The sequence below is a fragment of the Erithacus rubecula genome, assembly GCF_903797595.1.
Source record: "Erithacus rubecula genome assembly, chromosome: 2".
Classification (NCBI taxonomy): Eukaryota; Metazoa; Chordata; class Aves; order Passeriformes; family Muscicapidae; genus Erithacus; species Erithacus rubecula.
Window position 1 is genome coordinate 42,244,984 of NC_136685.1, and position 13,700 is coordinate 42,258,683.

Consider the following 13,700-nt stretch of genomic DNA (forward strand, 5'->3'; position numbering starts at 1 on the left):
CTTTCAGATTAAATTTCAAGGTTCATGCAGAGTGCTTGAAATGGCTTCCTCCAAACTGTCCAAGGAATGGAGGCAGGTTCTCTAGATTTTTCAGTTGTCAATGCCTTTGATCAGGTATTTCTCAAGCAGCTACTGTGTTAAGAGTAAGAATGCTTGAGCATAAACACATTGAAGAAGCGTGATCTGCAGAGTAAGAGTAATCTTGCCTTGTGAAATCAAATACTTCCAGTGCTCTGGAAATGAAGCCTTCTCGTCCTGTGCCCTGGCAGACTGGGTCCCACTTGGGAGTCCCTTGAGAAGCTCGGTCTCTGTGCCCTCTTGCACTGGCAATACTGGCTCACCTACATTTATCTGACTTAAAATACAACCTCTTCAGGGCAAGTACCTGGTCTTTTATGTGTTTTGAAAGAGTTGTATATAATTAAGGTACTTTGTATGAAGAAATTACTTCAAAACAGTTTACATAGGGCAGCTATTTCAAGATCAAGGAAAAATCTTTAGCCTTGTTCCCCGAGGAAACAAGGCTTATGTGACTGGACTGGCTGGCTGTCCCTCCTCACTTCCATTCAACACCTTTTGAACTTGTTGGTTGTAGTTTAAACTACATTTGAAAGGGGGAGACGTCTCAACGATAATTAAGTTCCCATGGACTTTATGAAAATCAGTGGCTGGGAAGAGAGAAATCCAGATCCCCAGTTCAAGTAACTTATTTTTCCAGGTGTAATCTTGCAAACTAAAAGATTGACAGCAAGTGTAATAATGAGGGTCAGGTTCATAATGTAGTCCCAACTACTTTAGAAGACTGACAGCTATTTCCATCCAAATATTAATATGCTGGTTGACACCATAATGAAGTTAAATTTCCCCTGTTTTGCCGTTCCAGCGGTTTTTAGTCTGAGCAATGTAGTCATCCTCTTCACACTTTTGGTTATTATAAATTTTCAGACAAATCAGTATCTTTCCTTACTAACTTGCATTAAGTGTAATAATTTCATATTCTTGCTTATTTTAGATAGCAGTGTTCGTTATTGTAATCTTATCCTTTCCCTATAATTAGTTAGCAATAGCAATACATAGAATACATGCATAGAATAAGAAATTAGTAATTGGGCTGCATTATTCATTGTTGCATCTGATAGGGGAAATTTATAGCTGGTTTTGTTATCATGAAGGCACTTTACCTGTCTGAGATATATGAACTTAATGCAGCCTTTAGTGTTGCACTTTACTTAATTGTTTTGGTTCTGCTGGTTGAAAAAGGTCCTCAAAGGGAGAGGAAAAAGACAAATTTCTCATTTATTTCTCTGTCTAATAAAACCTAAACCCCAATAATACAAAAACCTGAGCTTAGGGTAATGACCATAGATTTGAAGGCCACCGGTGAAAGATCACTGTGTGAGGACACAGGTCTTGCTTGGTTGGCGGTACAGCTGCTTATCAGTTGAATGAGTGACATTGGTTAAGAGAGGCAAAGACAAGGGTTCTGGGATTTCTGTTAGGTTGCAGTATAAGTCACCTCTACCTCTTTCCCAGTTCAGTCTCTGTGTTTTTCATGGGGTTTTTTTTGTATTTTTCATTTGCTTGGGCCAGCCTTGCTGCTGCACATTCATTGGCATTAAGTAAGTTCTGTGTGTCTCTCCTGAGCCAAGACTGTGTAGGCTGTTGATTAAGAAAAAATAACTAACTTAACACTTTTCCAGCTGGAGGAGGAAGTGACTCCATAAAAAAAAAAAAAAAAAAAAAAAAGGCCCTTATTTTCTTCAATAGCCAAAGGGCCAGACACACCGCAGGCCGGGCACCGCGGCCAGCTGCAGGCGGGCTGACCTGGTGTCTCCCCCGCCCCCGCGCTGGTCCTCAGACGCTCCGAAGTGAGACTTGCGTGGTCCTTCCTGTTGAAGCTGTTCCACTTCATATAAGTCATTAAGCCTTAATTAGAAGAGGACTAGTTGAGCATTCATTAAACATTAAATACTAATTGAGCGCCCGGGGAGAGCGCCGGCATCATTCGGCCACGTAGTCATTCTCACGCCGGGCAGGGGGGAGCCGCGACCGCCCGCCCGCAGCCGTGTCCCGGCCCAGGGCGGCCAGGCAGGGCAGGCACAGACGGCAGCCAGCCGCGCCTCCGGGGCGAGCTGAAGATGCGGGTTCATCTCCCCGCAGGGCTTTGAACCCAGATGTCCCACGGGGGTGCCGGCCCCCGCTCTCTTCCCGGGGTTGGGGGAACGCCACGCTTGCTCCCGGCGCCTCCGAGCGGCCGGCATCGGGGGGCGGCCGGGTCACGGCCTCTCCACACGCTCCGCGGCCCCGCAGCCGTCGTGCCGGCCCGGGACGAGCCGCTGTCCCTGCACTGTGCTGCCCCTGTCCTGGCCCGGGACGAGCCGCTGTCCCTGCGCTGCGCTGCCCCGGCCCGGGCGCCGCCTCACGCCGGGCAGCCCGCCCTGCAGCTCGCCGGGGCGGCGGCGGCGGTGCGCTCCGCCCGCCTCCAACCCCCGGTGCTTTTCCCTCAACATCAAAGGGCGTCGGTTTTGCCCGGGGCGGCGTTTTGCCCTCAATAACAAGGCGGCAGCCGCAGCGCGGGCTGCTGGGGCACGTACGGGGCGCGGCGCCCACTCGCGCCCCGCCGCCCCCTCCAGGGCCTCGCCCGTGGCCGGGGGCGCCCGCGCTTCCCGCTGCCCCGGGGCGCTCGCTGGGGGCCGGTCCAGCGCTGCCGCCGCGCCTCCCTCGGCGGCCGGGAGGGGCGGCCCGGCCGGGTAGAGCCGCTGCCCGCGGCGGGGCGGCGGCTCGGGGCGGGCTGCGGGGGCGGGCCGAGGCGGAGCGCACAGACGGCCGGCGCCGGGCACCGCGCGGGTAGCGGCGGGTGCGTGGGGCGGCTTGGCGCAGGGGCCGCCGAGCCCAGCCTGAGCCCAGCCGAGCCGGGCGGTGAGTGTCGGGCGCTCGGCGCGGTGGGGAGGTGAGGCGAGGATGCGGCGCGGCGGGTAAAGCCCGCCACGACACCTTCCTCCTGCTCATCCCGTTTTGGGACGGGGAAGGACAGCGGCAGCCTCGGGCGGATTCACCCTCCCGGTAACGCGCGGGACGGGCGCTGTGACTCCTCCGGTGGGGTGGTGCCGGGCCGGTTCTCCGCAGCCGTACCTGCGGGGAGGGGATCGGCGGCCGCGGGGCTGCGCGGGGGCTTCAGCGGCAGCCCGCCCTGGGCGCTGGGGCACGCCGGGCGCTCCGAGTGCGCTGGGCACTGCAGGCGAGCCGGGCATCTGCGGCAAGAAACAAGGTGGAAACTGCTGAAGCGGGGTCCGTGCTGCCGAGAGAAACGCGCTCTCCTCCAGAGGTCTGGTGCGCCGGGGTAGAAAATACTCGCGGTGTTTTGAAATAGACGTCTCAAAACAAGTATTCATCGTACCGGCATGTAAAAAAGGGCTAATGTATTAAAATGCAAATATGCATGTGTGCTCGGCGATGCTGTTGCGTGTTTCCTGTTTACCATGTTAATTAGAAGTTGTAAGGCAGAATTTCACCAAGGGTAATGCAGGGCAGTGTTTGACCCAGTAATACTCACTGAGTGATGCAGTGGCTTTTATTGTTCTGGGTTTTTTAGCCCAAAACGCAAACCGAATATTTACTAAACTTCATTAATGAGAAATATATGAATTATAAGACAACTTACATCTTTGAAACTATTCTCTACCGGCACAAGTGTGAAAACTGGCTCATCCACTCTGAAGAGAAAGTTGAACTCCTCACTCTTGTTTTTGTAAGGAAAATTTTGACCATGAAGTTTGACCCTGATCTTGCAGGCTCCAAGATGCTTTTCTGGGTGACATTTTGGGTGACGTTAACTAATTGTGCAAAAGTTTGAGACTTGGGACATCTGACATTACAAGCTGTCATTTTAAGGCAAGATGAGCACACTTGTAAACAAATGCAGGGAAAAACATACAGAAACATTGTGGAGTCCTAATTGTTTTTCAAGGGTTTTGTTGTTCTTGTTCTTTTTTTGAGAGCTAGTATTGTTCAATAAACTGTTTTGTTTCTATTCACTGTGTCCTTTTAATTTATAAGTGGTCCTAAAGCAAACAAATGTATTGTAGAAACAACTTTGACACTAACCAAATGTTTGTTTGTTTGTTTGTTTGTTTTTTTAGTCCACCTCACACCTTCCAGATTCTTCCAGAGAAGAAAATAAAAAGAAACCCGTTTTGGAAAGACTTGGAAATTTGTTTGGTACAGGGAAGAGGAAAAATGTCAAAAGTTCACTAGAACACACTTCACATCATAAGGGTGAGAGGTCAGGTTCTCCTCACGGGGCACAGGCAGTGTACTGTAGGCACTTCAGAGAAGGACACGAAGCTCCTCAAGTACAGAACCAAGTGAGAAACGTAAGTGCCGTTTCCGAGGCACAGGAATATAATTTCAGTGGGGAAGTAAGACCGCTGTATCACGACACCATTTCAGAATGGAGTAGTAGGGGAGTCTCTTCTGACAGCGAGTGGTCAGCAGATTGGAGCGGCAGCAGCGAAACCATTAAAAACTCTTTCTGTGAGAGCAGCCTGAATGTGGAAACTCTGGGGTTGGAGAAAGAATCCGTCACAGATATAAATAATTCCACAACTCCAGATTTCATACAGAGCTTGAGAAATTTGTCTAGTGAAGACTTAGAGAAGAGTATCTTAAGTCACAAGCAGCTTGTGAACACGTGGGTGTCTGAGGAGCCTGGGCATGCAAAACCAAAGGATTTGCCATACGAGTTGGAATCTGCAGCGAGTGAACACACACATTCTGCTAGAGTGTTAACAGTTGATATCTATCTAAGAAAAACAGACGAACTCCTTAATGAACCCGTGACTCTGATATCAGAAGAAAATTGCAGTGATTTGGACACAATGGATAAAAAATCTGCTAGTAAAAGATCTGGAAAACGGAGAAAGTCTCAGTCATCTAATGACATTTCAAATGGAGAGAAAAGCCAGGCTGAGAATACTGCAAGAGAAGAATCTGTTTTTGAGGATGATTCCCATTCTGAGGTGTTTTCAGACAAGATAATAAACCCTGAACGAAAAGTGAGGTCTCTTCAACAGACTCCTGAAAGAAATTCCTCTTCCTCAGGTAATAATCAGGACCTAAAAGTTGGATCTGCTCACAAAGGGGCGTCTAAAGCTGATGCTGACAAGGGCAAGCAGCAAATCTCAAGCACAACCTCTGCAAGGAGAAGATCATATAAAAAGAATCAATCGGATACTGTACCCATTTCCCCTACTGGCTTGAAGGGTCAGGTGAAAGATTACTCTTCAAAAAGGCAACCTTTAGCATCACCAGAGACTAACCCAGTAACAAAAAGAACTTCAGTGGAAAAGGGAGCTACGCCTGTGGCTTTTGGGGAAGACAGTTTGGAGTCTCCAAAAGCTTCTTTGGCTGCTAAGACAGAAGACAATGCCTTGGTGTTTGCTGAAGGGAGAAATGATACCAAGGCAGTAAAACATGGTAATGGTGCAGATGGAAAAGCTTTCTTGCATACTGATGGGATTAAAAATGGAGACCTGTGTCTGTCAGCTGAAAGACAGATAAATTCTGATTTAGACACCTCGAAGCTGAAGAGTTTGGATGCTTCCAGAACAGTCACAACAAAGATCAGCCTGTAAGTAAAAAACTAGTTTACCTTGTCCTTGTAGCTGTAATTTTGCTTGTATCTGTGTTTAGAATTCCATGGAAACACTGGCTGTGTATGTGTTATCTGCCTAAATTGTTTTCAGTTAAGAACTGCCTTTAAAAGAAAAGTTACCATAATTAAAACTACCACTTAACAAGCACTGTAGTCTATATGTACTAGAAAAATAATTCATTTTAAATTTTTTTAATGGATAGGCAATGTCTTTGTCAATTCCATCATATGGAATAATTTAACACATAAAAACTGCTCAGTCATCATCGTTGTGGATCAGATTAATTTATCTATCATTGAACTTAATGTAATTTTTCTCCCTGTAACCAAATCAGAATGTGGTTGAAGATTGTGTATGTGAAAATTTTTGAATAAGAAATGTGTATAAGTTTTCTATGAAAGAACCTAAGGTCTGCTATTATTTTATGAAGAAATGTAGGATGCGATGCAGAAATTGATTGTTCAAATGATATAATAGATCACACTCCTGAGATTTGAATGTATACAGTTGCTTTCTTAAGTATGTGCAGGATGAATAATTTAAATTTTGATTTGCAGAATTATGCATATATTAGTTTCCAGTTTTTGATTTTACACTTGAAGAAACAGGTGATCAGAGCTTTCTTTAGGATTATAAAGAAGCAACTGTATTTATAAAGTTCATGTTACCACTAGTATGAGACCAGTGATTGATTACTTGGCTAGTATTGCATTCTCATCCACAGGGAATGATTTGTTTGCATTATTAATTTCTGTTGTTTGGTTGTCATGGCTGTGTACTGTGTGCTATTGCACTCCTCGTTGTGGCATGTTCAGTTGTAGGTGTTGGGGTACACTGAATCCTGTAGGCCCACCTGAGGAACATGGAACATTCATAATTGTCCTTGTGTTGGAGGGATGTGGAGGTTCAAGGTGATGGTTTCAGAGACACCTCGGTTTCCAATTATGCTTCCCACATCTGAGGAGCACAGGAGCAATTTCCTTTGCACAATTTGTAATACTCTACATCTGAGTTGTTAATTTGTAACTTGAGTTTAAAAAGGCTAGTACTGAAAGCTAAACTGTGGCATTTTTGTACTTGGTGATGCTTTGCCATCTGCAATATAGATCACAAATCTTAAACTCTTTATATCTTTACAGCTTCAAAGGTAAGGTAGCTTTTGCATTGTTTTTTCTCTGTGTCACTGTCATTAGTGATGATGAAGTTATAAACCCCTGCACAGCTGAATTTAATTTTTTCTATCTCCTGGGCTTGCTGTACAGTGAATTATCTTTTACTGTACTCATAAAGTAACAGACAAATGTCCTGTCTGAAAGACTGAATTTTAAGGAGCAAACAGCCAGTTCTATTTCATCTCATTTTGTAGGGGGTGTGACATTGTGTCTTGGCCTTATCTTCTGCTATTGGAACTTTAGCCCTGGGTGGGGACTGCTGTGTTGCCTGCAAGGTTTCTGATGCATCTGATAGCTGCCATTGCACAGCACTGCACCACTTCTTTAGCCAGAGTTACATGCTCAGGTGATCTGGTATAGTTTATGGTCATTCATTAGAATATATGATCTGTAAACCTGGACGTGGATTAAGGTGCTGTGAAGTGGGAAAGGAAAAGATGGTGATTACTAGGAGATGGTGTGTTTTTGGTGTTTAGTGATTCCTTTGAACAGATAACTTCTTCATTTTCAAAGGTTAGAAAAGTTATTATTAGGTAGTTCACATGATTTCCTTTCTGGTTGAAGAATACCCATTTACTTAGAAATTTCTTGGCCCCTTGTAAGATGGATTTTATAAAATACAAGTAGTTCTCCTTAAAAATGCATGGTGTCTCTTACTAATGACATTGTGCTAGTTCTGGGAATCAAATTTCTTGTGAGACAATTTCAAAACAGGTCAGTTTCTCCAATCACCTCCAGAAATGTGAGTTGCCCGTAAATAAAGGTAGCATTTTTCCTCTTTTCTCCATTTATCTTCCTGTACTGGATAACTTGAAAGTCACAGCATACTCTGCTTCTAGCTTTTGAAAGGGAAATCTATCAGATTTGAGACTAAAATGAGGTTGATGGTAAATCTTCATTGGCAAATAAAAGCTGAGGCAGTAGTTACTTTGATGTGCTTAGCAGAAAACTTGGCTTCAGTTGTCATACTTTATGTTCAGACATGGTTTTGTAGTTGCCTTTATATTTAAGCTCACTTGTTGAATTATTCTTCTCTTTTCCCATGCCATTTTTCTTTGCTCACCTCAATCTGATATTTTGGCATCAGTGTGTTTTTGGCACCAGTTGCATGCTTGACATATGACTCACCTTCCATTTCTGACTGTTGGGAGAGGTTTAACTGCTTGCTTCCACAGTTTAGCTGCAAGGTGTAGCCAAAGAGAAGGACATTGGTATTTCTCTTGTGCCTGCTTGTTTCTGGCGTTGCAGATCAGGGATGAGTAGTAAGAATCAGTCACACTGGACTGTTTGTGGAAAATCATTTGTACTGTTAAGATTTTTCCCCATATGAGATGAGAGGCTTAAAGGATACTCAAACAACATCTTTTAAACAAGCTTAGAAACTCAGTTCTTGCAATGAAGTGCATCTTTTGGCTGAATTTAAAATCAGTATTTCATAGTGTAGAAAAAAGTGTAATGAAAAGATTAGAGGAGGCCAGCTGTAATGAGTGGAGCTTCAGGGCTGAGCTTTCTGATGTTCTTTGGCTGCTGCTGCTGTGCAGAAATACTGGGGAATACAAAGTGTTGGAGTGGTTGTTTCTGCATACATTTGCAAAGCTTGAAACTATACCTTTGAGGGGTGAGCTCTTAATTTAAAATAGGTTTTAGGTGTGGCTGATAAGTATCACTGTTAGCCATTAAGCTTGCTTGTGTCAGGGCATACAGAGAGACACGGATTTTATGGGGAAGATACATGTTGTTATGTTGAAATAAATGCATGTAGTATTGCAAGTGACAGGCTGAAAAAAGGGGGTATGGGAATGAATTTTAGATAATTGGGCCATTAGTGCCACCTCTTGAAAATGCAGGTAAAAGAAAAGGATAAGTACAATTTTTTCTAATCAGAAAAGGATATAAAAGGTCCTGGTGAGCAGGAAATTCAGCACATGTCAGTAGTGCATCATTGTACCAGGTGAAGGCTAAACCTGTACTGTGCTTCATAGGCAGGAGCATAGCCAGCAGGTCAAGTTGTAACAGCAAAGTTTTAATGGGATATAAGGCAAAAATAATTCAAAGCTGCACTGGCCACCCTGCTTCAGTGCTTCACTGGGAAGGTTGTGAAGTATTTACCCTTGAAGTTATTCAAAACTTGGTCAGGCAAAGCCTCCAGGAGCTTGATCTAACTTTGAAGCTGACCCTGTTTTGAGTAGGAAATTGGGCTACCTGATCTTTAGAGGTCCCTTGCAACTCGTATTCTTTTTCCAAAGAGAAAAGTCACAGAATAATTTAACTTTTGAAAATTTAGGAAAAAACAGTTGCAGTTCAAATGAAAAGCAGTGCCTCAATCTATTTAATTTTATGCTGTATGATAGTTCCTTCATACCTTCCTTCTTTCAGGAACACTTTGTTTTTTTGTTTTTCCTTACATTTTCCAAGTGTGTTTTATTAGCACCTATCTGAAGTATGGCCAGTGGATTTTAAGTTTGCCATTTCCTCTTTTATTGATCATGCATTCTTCATAAGAGCCTTTCAGTTGTGAATCAGCTTGAACAGGTTGGTAGTTACAGGAAGTAATGTTGGGAAGGCTTCTCTGAAATGATATGATGATAAGAAGGATGTGGAACTGTTGGAGCAAATCCAGAGGAGGCCACAAAGATGATAAGAGGACTGGAGCACCTTCCCTATGGAGACAGGCTGAGAGAGTCAGGACTTCTCAGAGAACAGAAGGTTGCATGGAGACCTCATAAAAACCTTCCAGTATCAGAAGGGGGGATCTACAGGGAAGCTGAAATGGGACTCTGCCAGGAACTGTAGCGATAGGACAAGGAGTGCTGGATACAAACTGAGAGATGGGAAATTTATGTTGGATATTAGGAAGAAACTTCTTACTGTGAGGGTGGAGAGACACTACAAAAGGTTGCCTGGGGAGATTGAGGATGCCCCAATGCTGGCAGTGTTCAAAGCCAGGCTGGATGAGGCTTGAGAAACTTGGTCTAATGGGAGATGTCCCTGCCCATGGCAGGGGAGTAGGGGCTAAATGATCTTTTAAGATTCGTTGCAGCCTCTTAATAGTCTTCTCTCTGTATTGATTTGAAGGTAAAAATTTTTGAATCCTCCTGTTATTTCACTTAGTTTGTTCCTCATGGTATTCCCAAGAAAAAAGTTTGTACAATGGAGAGTCTTGCATTAGGAAGGCTTAATTTCATATTTGGCATGGATCACTTGAGGAAGAGAGGAAAGGATCTCAATTTTTGGGTTGTTCCTGTATCTCACACCTCTTTCTTGGGCTAAAGAACTGCCTGAGAACTTAGTGAGCACAATTTTTGTAGGTTAGAAAAAGAGGAAAGCAGTTAAATACCATTGATTGGTAGAGCATTTGGGACCCTGGAGACTGCTGCAAGCTGTTTTCTTTATATCTCTCACCTTTGTCAGGTTTCATGTAGGGCAGTTTCTACCTGTTTTCCTACTTCTGAGTGTCCCCCAGATTCCCCTTTGGAGAACAGGACTGTCTTTGAGGTGATGGTGGGCTCCGTGACACTCCTTAGGTCTGACTGATAAATTTTGAAGCCATCTGCCTTGCATCTTCACAGCTGTTCATAGTGTACAGTATACAGTAGCAAGTTACATGGACAAATAAATTTTCCTGGTTGTAGGTATGGAGAGAAAAAAGCTTGAAACACTTAGCTGTGCATCTTCAGGAGTACTGTGTGCATGTATTTGTACATGCTTTTCTGTCCACTCTGATAGAAAAGTTTTGATTCCAAATTCAATTCTTGTAAAATTATTAGGCTTAGTTTACACAATTTAAATTGTTAGCTAAGTTTGCCTGAAGGAAGTGGAAGATGTGGTGTTTGCTTAGCTAAGGTGGTGATGCAGTGCTCGGGGACAGCTAACATTTTCTGCAAGCACTCATGAGAGTGGAAGAGTTCTTTCACTCAATTTGAGGTTGCTTCTGCAGTGTAGGTGCAGATGTCTTCAAAACTCATTGGAGAGAATATGCAAATGTTAACCAACTCATTATCACCTTAATGAATTGGGATTTGTTTTCTAAACTCTGTAGGGAATTGCATGTTTATAATTTATTCTGCCTATTCACTACTAAATATTAATGTCTGTCAGTCATAAGTAGTTGAGTTCTCTGCCTCAATTGCAGATGCTGTAGGCTGCTGTGTTTGTTTCACTAACCTTAAAGAGATAAGTACTTTTGAAATATACACTTATTTAGTATCTCATTTTTTAAATCCATATCGTTACTCCCCTTTTAGTTGATTCCTTTTGAGATATCAAAATTTAAACTAAGTGTATGGTTTATAATTCTACATTTTATTGTTCTGAAAATTGTTACAAGCCTGTTCAAGATTAATTAAAGATGTCACTCTGTGTCTCTTTGCCTCCTCTAGTCCAGCCAAACCGAAGAACATAGAGCTGAATTTTAAAACACCTACAAATCAAGACAGTTTAGAAAGTGAGCAGGAGACACTTGAAAAACCAGTTAATAAAACTAACAGCAACATTGCCAACAAAATTTCCTTGTTTGAAAACAAATGTGCTAACCAGAGCCAGAGGCCTACTGACATCCCCGCTTCAAAAAATAGTGCTGTACCAAGCACATTCGTTGGCAGAGCAAAGCTTAAATTTGGAAAACAATCTAAAGAAAATGAACAGCCTGATAAAACACTATATAAGCAAAGCAGTCGCCAGAAGTTATTTGAGAATGGCACACTGGAGAAAGAAAGCACTGCAGAGTTAAAAGGCAAAAATGAAGAAAGCTTTGCCTCTTGTGATGATATTGGGAAGACAACAGAACTTAAAGTAAAAGCTGCAATTTCCCTTTTTAACCAAAGTAGCAAAAGCGATGGTGGTAGTGTCTCTCTGAAGCAACCAGAACCAGAATTAACCACAGCAAAGAAAGAAAGTTCACCTTTTAAACTGCCTTTGCACTCACCTGTTAAAAGTGAAAATACTCAAGATCTTTTCTACCAAAGAAATTACACAAGCTCAGAATTCCATAGAAACGAAGAAAAAGTGCTGCCAAACACAGAGACATTATCACCTTGCAGTAATGATAAATATCCTCTACCATCTCATCAGGTTTCCAGATCAGAATTTAAGAATATGGAAAATGGAGATAAAAAGGTAAAGCCAGGAGATTTGGACTTTGCAGCACTGCAGTACGATGACAGCAGTCAAGACAGTATGTTGGAATCAGAGCACAACACCGATACACAAAAGAGCCCAGGCCAAACCTGCAATGGCTCTGCTGAAGATGACAGCATTTTTGATTCCCCATCTGACATGAAGAAGTTTGCTGAAACTATAAAAAACTTAGACAGCTCAGTTTGCTTACCCCAGAAAAAGAAGAGGTCAAAGCTTCCGAAGTCTCCAGCACCCCACTTTGCAATGCCTCCCATTCATGAAGACAACTTAGAGAAAGTATTTGATCCTAGTGTATTTACTTTTGGTTTGGGACTGAGGAGGGAAAAAACACAGGATCTGTTACCAACACAACAAATTAAAATGCAAAGCCTGGAAACAATAGCCAAAGTCAGACCCAAGCGTGCATCAACAGAGCAAAGTATAATATTCAAAGCTCTGCAGTCATGTAGAGAGGAACCTGCCTTTCCTCACGAAATAAATGGGAAAGAGAACATTGATTGTACAGATGGTGAAATTAAGAGATCACGACTTGAAAAAAGCTCCCTCTTCTCAAGCTTGCTGTCTGTTAAAGAAAAGTTTTTTAGCCCTTCTGTCACTTCAGTAAATAACACAACAGCTTTTGCAACTGACTCCTCAGGGATGCCTCCTTTACAACAGGATGTTTCTGGGCCATTCATCATGCCTCAAAAATCTGAGGTAATAAAGATCATTCAGGAAATGAAACAATGTTTGTCTGCCTGTTGAATGAGTGTTAATTTTGATTTTGCAATTCAGTCTCTTTCAGATATGAAGTTTCCAAGTTTTGTGGAGAAGTACCTGCAAGCAGATAGTGCCAAAAAAGAGCTAAGTTTGCAAATGCCCAACTATGGCAACCTTGAGAAAAATTTTTCGAGCTGGTTAGGAACAAGCAGATATGAATCAAATGTCCCCCCTGGTTTATTAGATGTGGATGTAAGTATTGTGTTTTTAAAAAGCTGCCTGCAAAATTATCCAGCTTTTATGTTTTTGATAGACAATGTGCATACATTGTTTTGTTTCCCCTCTTTGGGATATATATGGATTACAAATACATTGAGGTGAACTTAGGTATGGTACCTGTTTTTTCTAAAAATGAGAGTGAGATGACATCTATCAACATGACTAAGGGGTCTTTATTTTGAGACTTTCTGCAAATATGAATGGAAAGCATTTTTTTAATATGTCTTCATAATTGATTTTGTATTATATTAAAACAAATCTTATGCTAACATTAATTTTTTATTGCAAATTGGTAGAATGCTTTCTGTGAACTTCAGAAAACTTCTGTTGAAGTAATCTCTCTTCTCTTCCAACAAGACATTCAGCAATTGTACAGTTAAATAAGTAACAGAGCAATTTTTTTTATTTTATTTTAGCCCTCTGTTGTATTCCTGTGCATTGGCAGAAAAATGTATATTCTTTAAGAATACTTTAATAACCGGATAGTAGTGATTATTGAAAGTGCTGGTACAGTGGAGGGCTGACCCTAGGTCTTATTACAAACATCTGTTCTTCATGGCTTAAGACAGACCTGTGTTTTTCCCTCTAAGCAACTTTCATATGGAATATATTTGTAATTTCTATTTTTAAAATAATGAACCAATGTCCTGTAGTATTTGCTATTTCTGTTAATGTAAGCTGTTATTGTGACCCGAGAGGAAAACTTTAATCAGAAGATTGAAGAACCATGGGAAGAAATATGTTTTCTAAAGTTTAATAG

General features: G+C 42.5%; 2 protein-coding genes across 2 annotated transcripts in view; both read left to right on the forward strand.

Annotated features, from left to right (window-relative positions):
• The window catches only part of CRYBG1 (crystallin beta-gamma domain containing 1), a 48,799-nt gene that overhangs the window by 2,462 nt on the left and 32,637 nt on the right, over positions 1-13,700 (forward strand). Inside the window, exons 2-4 of the mRNA XM_079298694.1 lie at positions 4,140-5,629; positions 11,206-12,658; positions 12,737-12,913. Coding sequence (XP_079154820.1) covers positions 4,140-5,629; positions 11,206-12,658; positions 12,737-12,913 — 3,120 coding nt within the window. The remainder of the gene's footprint in view (positions 1-4,139; positions 5,630-11,205; positions 12,659-12,736; positions 12,914-13,700) is intronic.
• Positions 2,786-13,700, forward strand: part of QRSL1 (glutaminyl-tRNA amidotransferase subunit QRSL1) — a gene marked incomplete at its 5' end in the record, with an annotated part of 82,494 nt that continues 71,579 nt past the window's right edge. The window contains one exon of the mRNA XM_079298715.1: positions 2,786-2,789. The remainder of the gene's footprint in view (positions 2,790-13,700) is intronic.